The sequence below is a fragment of the Arachis duranensis genome, chromosome 6 (genome assembly GCF_000817695.3).
Source record: "Arachis duranensis cultivar V14167 chromosome 6, aradu.V14167.gnm2.J7QH, whole genome shotgun sequence".
Classification (NCBI taxonomy): Eukaryota; Viridiplantae; Streptophyta; class Magnoliopsida; order Fabales; family Fabaceae; genus Arachis; species Arachis duranensis.
Genome location: NC_029777.3, coordinates 100960161 through 100970731, shown reverse-complemented (window position 1 = coordinate 100970731; position 10571 = coordinate 100960161). Strand labels below are relative to the sequence as shown.

At 29.9% G+C, this 10571-nt stretch overlaps 1 protein-coding gene across 1 annotated transcript in view; it reads left to right on the top strand.

Annotated features, from left to right (window-relative positions):
• Positions 1 to 6944, top strand: part of LOC107495105 (wax ester synthase/diacylglycerol acyltransferase 11) — a 26078-nt gene extending 19134 nt beyond the window's left edge. Inside the window, exon 8 of the mRNA XM_052263414.1 lies at positions 6640 to 6944. Within this exon, the coding sequence (XP_052119374.1) occupies positions 6640 to 6804 (165 nt within the window). The 3' untranslated portion in view covers positions 6805 to 6944. The remainder of the gene's footprint in view (positions 1 to 6639) is intronic.
• Positions 6945 to 10571: the final 3627 nt, after the last annotated feature.

The following is a 10571-nucleotide window of genomic DNA, read 5'->3' as shown; positions in this document are numbered from 1 at the left end:
GTAGTAATTCTATACCTTGCCGCATTGCATGGATAGCGGATGATGAAGCTTATCTAACAAGAAGATGGTCTGATTTTGCACGAATTCTAAATATTGAAACTTACGATGTTATTTCAGTTGGTTGTCGTTACAAGAATGATTCTATACTATACGTGACTAAGGACTAAAATAGGTTTAATATTGTTTAGGTAATTTGATTTTACTATTAGTATTTGATTAAATTATAATTATAGAATTTTAAATTATTGCCTCAATTTATATATTACGATTATTTTTTGTGGATTTGGTATTTTTAAATAATTTAATAAAATAAAGTAGTGTCAGATATTATTAAGTTTATTTTTATCCTTTATTTCTTTATTTGTATTTTCATTATATTTCCTTTATTTCTTCATTAGTGTCAGATATTATTAAGTCAATGATTTTGCACCTTAATAATTTGATAATTATTACTCAATTAACCAATTAATTGAATTAGTAATAACAATTTTTAATTTCAAATTTTATATTTTAAGTAGTTATTAAAAATTGGGTAATAACGATTTACACGAAAAAATCATTGATAAATTCAATTAACCATATAGAAGATAATATACTAAGCGTTTTAGTATATTATTTATGGCAAGCAAAATTATTTCCTCATATTTTCTATTAAAATTGAAATTAGTAATAGTTTAAAAAAAGGTTTATTAATAAAATTACTAATAGTCACATTTTTATACACAAGATATATGTTTTCTATATATTATTCAAAAAATATAATGAAACATGAATAATGAATGAGTATGTTATTTCTTTGACTAGCTAATTAATGCAAAATCGAGTACCTTTTTTATTCAATTGAGATCATATTCTATTTGGTGAAAGTTTTAATCACCTTAATTAAATCCTGTCTTTGTGCCTTAACTTATACAAGTAGTAATATGTTAAATATTATTGCCTTAACTTATTAAGGTAGTAATATATTACATATTATATCTAAGTAGTTATTTTTCATAGCGGAGATGTAAAAAATCATATTAAGGTTTATTGCCAAATAATTAGTGGATGAATAATAGTAGATTATATTATTTTGAAAAAGTATTTTCATTATAATTATATCAAATCAATATTTAATTATGATAAAATATGTCAATTATAATTATATCATAGAATTATAATAATTACGATATTTATGTTATATATTTTAATCATTTATGTACTTACGATATTTATGTTACATATTTTAATCATTAATGTACGTAAATAATTAGAAATCAAAATATAACTTATAATTACCCGTGCGCCATGCAAGATTAAATAAGATATATAATAACATAGATGATTTGTTACTTATACTGATTAAATATAATAAATACATATTAATTTAGTTAAAAAAAATCACTGTCTCCTACGTTTTCCTATTTATTTTTTAATTTATTAAATCCAATCAAGTATAATAAATTAATTATATCAAGTAATTAATTCAATCAATTATTTTCTAATTTATTTTTGAATTCAATAAATCAAATAAAATTAATTATACTAATTATTTGTATTGACTAATTGATTTGATTAATTCTTCAAAATATTTTTATTTAATTTATTTTATTTATTTAAATATAACTAATTAATTATTTAATTTTATTAGGATAAATATCAAATTCTATTTCTAATATAAAAATACAAAATTTTATTCATTCTATTTTTATTTTACCGCTATAAAAGATCATATATGCTAGAAGAAAATATCATTCATTTACCAATTACTCTTTCATTGGGTAGCTTTTACAACAATTCTTTTTCTTCCTATGAGGCGCCGTCACAAGAAGGCAACTATCATGAACATAGATCAGCACACACTCTTCAACTCCCGTGCTCATCATTTAGAGCAATATATGATATGTTATCCATTAAGCATTTATAGACCATGGTGTTATCATGTTTGCATAAATAAATAAAAAATTCGTAATTAAGTTTAAGTCATTTACCTATTTGTGTTATTTTTTTATTAATTAAATTATTATAATTAAAATGAAATTTAACATAACAACTTAAAATTATAATTTTAATCTTATCACGTGTATGGCACGGGTGATTAAACTTGTATAACTTTAATTTCCAATGTTATTCAGGTTAAGAAGAGAGGAAAAATTAGATGGACCTCAACCACAATCGACTTAGACAGCCACATCATAGTTCCAGAAATCAATTCATCAGAAATTGAATTTTCAGATAGATTCGTTGAAGACTACATATCAAACTGCACAAAAACACCACTGGATATTACAAAACCACTCTGGGAACTTTACCTGCTCAACATCAAAACCTCAGATGCAGATTCCGTTGGGGTTTTGCGGATGCACCATTCAATGGGCGATTGTGTTTCCCTCATGTCACTTCTTATTGCCAGCACTCGTAAATCCAGTGATCCTAATGCATTGCCAACGGTGCCAGCGGCAACAATAAAGGAGGAGGAGAAACAGAAGAGAGGTTTCTTGATGGTGTTGTTTGGGCCGTTGATGGCGCTGTGGTGGGATTTGGTGCTGATGTGGCACACTTTTGTGGACTTGATGATGTTTGTTTTGACTGTTTTGTTTCTCAAGGACACGTGGACTTCCCTGAAAGGTGCACCTGGGGTGGAGCTTAATACCAAGCGCTACGTACATCGGATAGTTAGTATGGATGATATCAAGCTTCTCAAGAAGGAAATGAATTCGGTAACTGAATTCTTCACCCATGCATTCATGAATTTATATATTTAAACAAACATGTGCCAAAAATAAGTAACTAAATCAGTTATTTACTTATAAATACATTTGTCATTTTATTTATTTTTAATATTTATTTTATATTTTATTATATATTTTATATTAATAATTAATTTGATAGTTAATTTTTTACGTATAAAAAATATAATTGATTTAAATGACACATTATTAATTTAAGATTAATTGAATAAATAAGTTATTAAAAATTTCGAGATGAATTATGTTCCGAGGCTTGACTAGGACCAGGATGATTTGGGCCTGAATGTGAGATCCAGATGCATTTGAGTGAAAGATCCGACTTCTTCTCATGTAAGGAATAAAGTCGTCCGAGTTTTTCGTGAGGAGGTTAGAGGTGGTACTTATAAGAGATTTCGATACTTAAGTTAGTAAGGATTTAGGCAGGTTTTTAGTATATTGGAGTTCGAAGAATACCTACGGGTGTTAGGATATTTATAAATGTAGAGGTGTAGTTAATAACAAGGTTGTGAGAACCGAACCAGTCAATAAACTGGTGAGACGACTGGTTCACTAGTTTAATAATTCGACCGAAATTCAACCAGAGTTCAATCGGTTTAGTTAAATATTAAATAAAATTATTAAAAATTTAATATATAATTTTAAATATTTAAATTTAATAATTTTTAAGTCAAAAAATTTTAATATAAAAATAGTTTTAGAGAGATAAACACAATGGATACAATTTTTAATTAATGCATAATATAATTTTCTTCTACAATAAAATCAGAAGCACTAACACTGGATTCATTAAGGGCTTGTTTGGGTACCATTCTCAAAAAGGATCTTTTTTAAATGATATTTTTTTAAAAGATGAAATCTAAAGGTGTTTCTTCCCGATCAATGCGGGATCTCCTACTCTTGAGTCGGATTCTAACTTCAAGAGTTTTTTTTCTAATTCCCTTCGTCGTCGTACCTCCCTTCTCAGGGCTCTTTCGGATTTTTGTTGTCGCTCTAACTCCTGCTCGAGTTGTTCCAGCAGACCTTGATGTCCGTGTTTTTGATGAGCCCCATAATTTCTGTAGGATATATTGACCCGGATCCTTCAGATGGATGAATTTCTAAGCTTATCCTATGTCCTTTTGGGTTTGATTGATGTGTGTCTCTGGCATATCCTTTTCCTTTATCAATTCCAAGAGGTATGACTAACGCTTGTTCACATTATATTGCTCTTCTTCTCGGGCTTCAGAATCGGAAGCCATCTGTCCATCTTTTGGAATGTCATTCGCTATCGAATGATGTTAATTATCAGGTCCCCAACAACGACGTTAATGTTCCGAAGTTTACTTAGAACCAAGGATGATTTTGACCTGAACGTGAGGTTCAGACGCCTTTAGGTGAAAGATCCAATGTCTTCTCGTGCAGGGATGAAGCTGTCTGAGTTCCTCATGAAAAAGTTGGGGATGGTACCTACAAGAGACTTCGATACTTAAGTTAGCAAAGATTTTAGACATGTTTTTAGTAGATTGGCATTCAAAAAATAACTGAGAGTGTCAGAGTATTTATAATTGTAAAGGTGGAGTCAATAACCATCTTTTGAGTAGTTCCACCTTTAATTGTGGGTTGTTTTGATAAGGAGATTGTTGAGATCTCCTTTTTAGATGAATAGCAGAGATAATAGGAGTTACTTACTTATTTGGATAAATAGGTTTAAGTCTCTATATCGTCATATCCGACCTCTATAAGATTGTGTAGACCTGAACAATACTTGTATAATGTTGACTGGATTTTACCCTTTTTGAATTCTTATAAATTGTGGGTCAGGTATGAATAAATTTATAGATTTTTGTTGGCATCAACTTAATAAGTGTTTTTTTTTTTTACTCATTTCAATTAGTAGACCGTCAATGATGTTCTGTTGGGAATAACACAAGCTGCTATCAGTCGCTACTTGAATCGACAGGAATTTGGTAAGTGTCTTCTTTTGGTTCTTTAGATTACCACAAATTAAAGTTTCACATGAAAATAGAAAATGGCTAGATGTGTTACCAACATTATTTTGCTATAATCAGTAGGTGCTAATGCAAAGAAGGAGTCAAGTAGTGTCCTGAAGAAAATTCGGCTTAGATCAGCCATTCTTGTTAACCTTCGACCAATTGGTGGAATCCAGGTGAATTTTGTTATCAAATTAACATAAATAGATTTGTAGGTGTGCTATGATATATTCATCAATAAGATTAGTAATTTGTGGTTGATTTTTAGTGTATGTGTAGATTTTTTAAGTCATGTTTGTTTGATCAGCAAGATTGGGCGTTTTGTTTTGTGTAGTAAAAGTAAGTTGCAAGTTTTAAATAACCATGGATTGGTGGAACATTAATTACGTTACTCAGGATGTAGCAGATATGATGGATGATAAATCCAAAGTAAGATGGGGAAATTGGATTGGATACATCATGCTCCCTTTCTCCATTGCTACACAACAAGATCCATTGGAGCATATTCGCCAAGCAAAGGCTACCATTGACCGCAAGAAACACTCATTGGAAGCTGTTAGCACCTACGCTTGTGCCAAATTAGTACTCAGTTTATTTGGGGTTAAGGTACGTCACGATAACAAGACATATATATTGGTGGTATTGAGTTTTGAGCAGTAATTAATATATTGTCATAAAATATTTGGTTGGGTATATATATAGGTGGCGGCTTTCATAATACGAAGAGTTCTGCTGAATACAACGGTGGCGTTCTCTAACATGCCAGGGCCGGTGGAGGAAGTTAGTTTCTATGGTCATCCTGTCGCATACATTGCTCCTAGTGTATATGGACACCCTCAGGTATGTAATTTTCTTCGAAAGAAATCATCATAGTTTTTTGAACCAAATTAGTTACTTCTTCTACTTAGTAGAATCCAGATAACATTATTTAAAAAAAGCTCAATTTGCGCGTGATGAGCATAACTGGCAATAACTGATTCTGTTAATTCAGTTTACATGCGAAACAGAATTGGTTGCTTGTGTGCTAAGTAACAGCTTCACTAGTTGATGATAATCTGTGATTAACTTCATTAATTAATAAGAATTCCTCAACACTTTTGATTCGAGTTGTCCCTTCTATTAAGCTTGAGTTTAGATAGACCTTTTTAAACGGGAATTTATTTGATTTCTTTGTTGAGCAATAGCTAGTTAGTCAAGTATTACGCAAGTTTCTGTCTCCTCAATAATCTTGGATTTAAGTTAGAAGCAAATAACTTGCTTTGAAACAAGCCATCATAATTTTTCGAGTTAATACTTAATTTGGTCCCTAAACTTACACGCGAGTCTCAATTTAGTTCTTGAAATTTCAATTGTCTCTATTTAGTCCTCAAACTTTATAAACGTGTCTCATATTAGTCCCTGACACGATTTTCAGTACAAAAACATTAATGGAGCACTGATATAGACAGTCAGATGTCACGTTGAAACTTGTAAAATTATGCAGTTTTGGTTTTAACATTCAAATAACTCATAAACGATGTCGTATCACTTATTTTGTTAGATAAAATTTTAATAAACACCACTTAGGATGTTGTTTTTGGGTTATTTGAGTGTCAACTAAAACGACTTCATTTTACAAAGTTTAGTGTGGCATTCGACTGTCCACGACAGTGTTCCGTTAATATTTATACGTTGAAAATTGTTTCAAAGACTAACATAAGTTATGTTCGCAAAGTTTGGAGACTAAATAAAGGCAATTGAAACTTTAGAAACTAAATTGAGGCTTGCATGTAAATTCAGAACTAAATTAAGTATTATCTCTAATTTTTCGAACCAAATTAGTTACTTCGGATACAAATTTTTTTTTTAAAGATCAAAATAAAATAGGAGTTTTACCTTTGATTATTTATAGCCAGAGACCATTGAATCATTCCACTCATCAGTTGGGATTTGTTTTGCAGGCCCTGACTATGCATTTCCAAAGTTATGCTAATAAGATGATAATTTCTCTATCAGTGGATCCAAGTGTAATTCCAGATCCTTATCTCCTTTGTGATGATCTCGAAGAATCACTAAAACTCATGCGTGATGTTGTTCAGAAGAAGTCCGTTGAAGATGCAGTCTGACAACAAATCTTTAATTATCAGCATTTCAGAAAGCTTATATTTGTTTAAGTAATTTCATTTATTATTCAATTATTCTGAAATTGATTTATTACACACACAAAAATAAATCATAGATGCAAGATATCTAGTTTATACAAAAACAATTGCAAACTAAAAACAAGCAATCACCAAGTCCAAATCATATAACAAGCAATCCATAAGTATTATTGCGCTGCTAGGACCATTATAATTCAAGACTATGTTCACTCACTTTTGTTACCAGCGTAACACACCAGTACCACTTTACTTTGTCTACACAAAAAATAGGCAAAATTGTCATTAGGAACATTTTAGACCAACCATACAGATCAGCAATAAAAGCTACCAAATTCTTCATATGATAATGACTCCACCAAGATCTTACAAATCCATAAACACCCTCACCAAACACCTCCAAGAAAGGCAACGAGACAAAACCGCATCAACCAACACTTACCCACAATCCAAAGCTCTACATGTTGAGTAGCAAGTGCGAGGAATACAAAGAATTAGTCACATATTGAAGAAAACAAAAACAAATGAGAAATTTATAAAGATAAAAGATTCATTAATTTGATACTTTAAAGTTTTGAATTTGACCGTTGAATTTTCTGTCTGAAGGCCTATGTTTGACACCCAAATTTAACTGGAGTTAATATATTCAAAATGGCCCTAAAATTTGACTCCCAATTCAATTTAACCCTCAAATTTTCAATAGTCTCATCACCCTATTAATTTATTAGTTTATAATTTTATTTATTTAAGATTTGGCATACTATTTTTTAGAGGGTTACATTACTTAAAATGCATATTTTTGTTCTTTTATATTAAAAGATTTTTTTATTCTCTGATCTTTTTAACTTTTCTTTTAAATACTAACATGTAAACCACTAATTAAAAATGTACTCGAATAATTTTATCACTGATAAAAATATACTCGAATTTTATATCAACAAAAATGTCTTGAAATAATTTTAAAATGTGACAAAAATGTCCAACAGTAAATATTTATTCTCAAAAAACACTTCAGAGATTGAATTTTGATGCAATTTTTTGTAGACATAATTAAAAAAATGAAATATTTTTATCCTTAAATTTAGGTGATTTTTCGCTAAGTATATATTTTTTTGTGATTTTTTGTGAACGACCAATAATACTTTTAAAAAGTCACAAAAACATATATACTTAGAAAAAATCACTAAATTTTAATAATAATAATACCTCATTTTTTTAATCATGTTTGTAAAAAATTCATCAAAATTCAATCTTTAAATCGGTTTTTTGATAAATACATATTTAATATTAGATATTTTTGTTGAATTTTTAAATTATTTGAATACATTTTTTATAGCGGTATTTTTGTCAACGACAAAATTATTCGAATGTATTTTAGGTGATTTACCCAATACTAAAATATAAAATATATATAGAATATATAGACAAAAAAAAATAGTGCATATAATAATATTTGTTAAAGTTACTACAAAAATTATTGAAAGAATAATGTTTGGCTAGGGAGAATGACAAGAATGCATGGAAAATTAATTAATTAAAATAAATAAGGTCACGTGTCTGAATGTGTTTAATTTGATAGTTGCATCCATTTTGCCATTTTTTTCACATCCAATAATAATATTCAAGTCAAGATTCCCCCAGCTTCAAGCTATATATACCGTTCCCTCAATTATTGGATTTTAAACAGAATAAAATTAAAATGTGAGTGAGACAAGTAGGAACCCCATGAACTTAACCCTCCATATGCTTTGATGAACACACAGACAAAATGGTGGAGTGAAGGGCCACCAATAAATCATTTCACACCACAAAATTCGGAAGCTTGGAAAAGAACAAGATGATAATAACAAAAGTAAGCAAACAAAAAGCTAGTAATAATTGAAGTAAAATCACAAGGGAACGGAAAGTACCAGTGATAATGTGAGTGTGAAGGTGAAGCTGTACCCGAATTAGTTAAAACAGTTTAATTAGGTATTATTTAAGAGTGTTTTTTTTATTCAGCCTTTTATTATACTAATTTAAAAAAATTTAAAAAAATGGATCTAAATAGATTTAATGTCTTTTTAATTTAAATACACATTAAAAAAACACACTAAATAAAATTAAAATTAAAAATTTTAATTTTAAAATCCACATTTTAGTTTTAAAATTTTTAAGTACTAACACATCCCAATTTGAATATACATCTAAAAATTAAACTAAGTAAAACTAAAATTTGTTATAAAATAACTAAATAAATAAATAAAGAAGAGGTAACAAATAAAATAAAAAAATATAATGAGAGAGAGAAAGAATTGTTATTGATATTGTGTTATTAACGGAGGCTTAACCTCCTATTTATACACATAAGCGGACTTTATTTTCAATTCTCAATTAATATGAATTCATCTTTGGAAAGATGATTCCTTCAATTAACTGCCCAAGTCATAAATGGGCATCCACACATTTGTTCTTATCACAACACTCTTCCTTAGATGACCATTTAGGATTATGCCTCATTAAAACCTTACTAAAGAAAAATTCACTGGAAAAAAACTTTAGTGAAGGAAAAAGAGTATAATATCCTTTGATGGGGACTGCCTCATTAAAAATCTTGTCAAGAAAAACCCAATGGGAAAGAACCTGACCAAGAGAAAAGGAGTACAGTTTTCCCCTTTTATCGACATCATTTAATATCTCGAAATTGGTGCATCCCAATCTCAGGTATCAATCTTTCAAAGGAAGATTTTGGGAGTGACTTTGTGAATAAATCTGCCTGATTGTCACTTGAGCAGATCTGTTGGGTATCAATTGCCCTTTGATTTTGAAGATCATGAGTGAAGAAGAATTTGGGAGAAATATGCTTTGTTCTATCGCCTTTGATATATCCGCCCCTAAGTTGAGCAATGCATGCTGTATTATCTTCAAACAAGACAGTTGGAGTTATCTTATGATCAATCAGTCAACATGATGACAGAATATATTGGATCAGACTCCTGAGCCAAAAACACTCGCGACTAGCTTCATGTATCACTAGTATTTCAGCATGATTAGAGGAGGTTGCTGCTATCGTTTGTTTTGTGGACCTCCATGATATAGTTGTACCACCATATGTGAATAGATATCTTATTTGAAATCTCCATTTGTGTGGATCAGATAAGTATCCAGCATCTGCATAGTCAACAAATTGTGATTTGGATCCATAAGGATAAAACAACCCTATATCAATCGTTCCATGAAGATATCGAAATATTTGTTTGATTCCACTCCAATATCTTTTGGTTGGAGAGGAACTATACCTTGCTAGTAACTTCACAGCAAATGATATATCGGGTCATGTGTTATTAGCAAGATACATTAGCGCTCCAATGGCACTAAGATATGGTACTTCAGGACCAATGATATCTTCATTTTCTTCTTTTGGACGGAATTGATCCTTTTCCACATCCAAGGACCTTACGATCATTGGGGGTACTTAATGGATGTGACTTATCCATATAAAATCTCTTCAAGATCTTTTCTGTGTATGTTGTTTGATGAATAAAGATCCCATTTTTTGTATGCTCGATCTGTAGGCCGAGACAAAATTTAGCCTTTCCAAGATCTTTCATCTCAAACTCTTCTCTTAGAGTTTTTATAATTGTTGGAATCTTTTCAGGAGTTCCAATGATATTTAAATCATCAACGTACACAGCAATTATATTGAATCCAGATGCAGATTTCTTTATGAAAACACATGGACAGATATCATCATT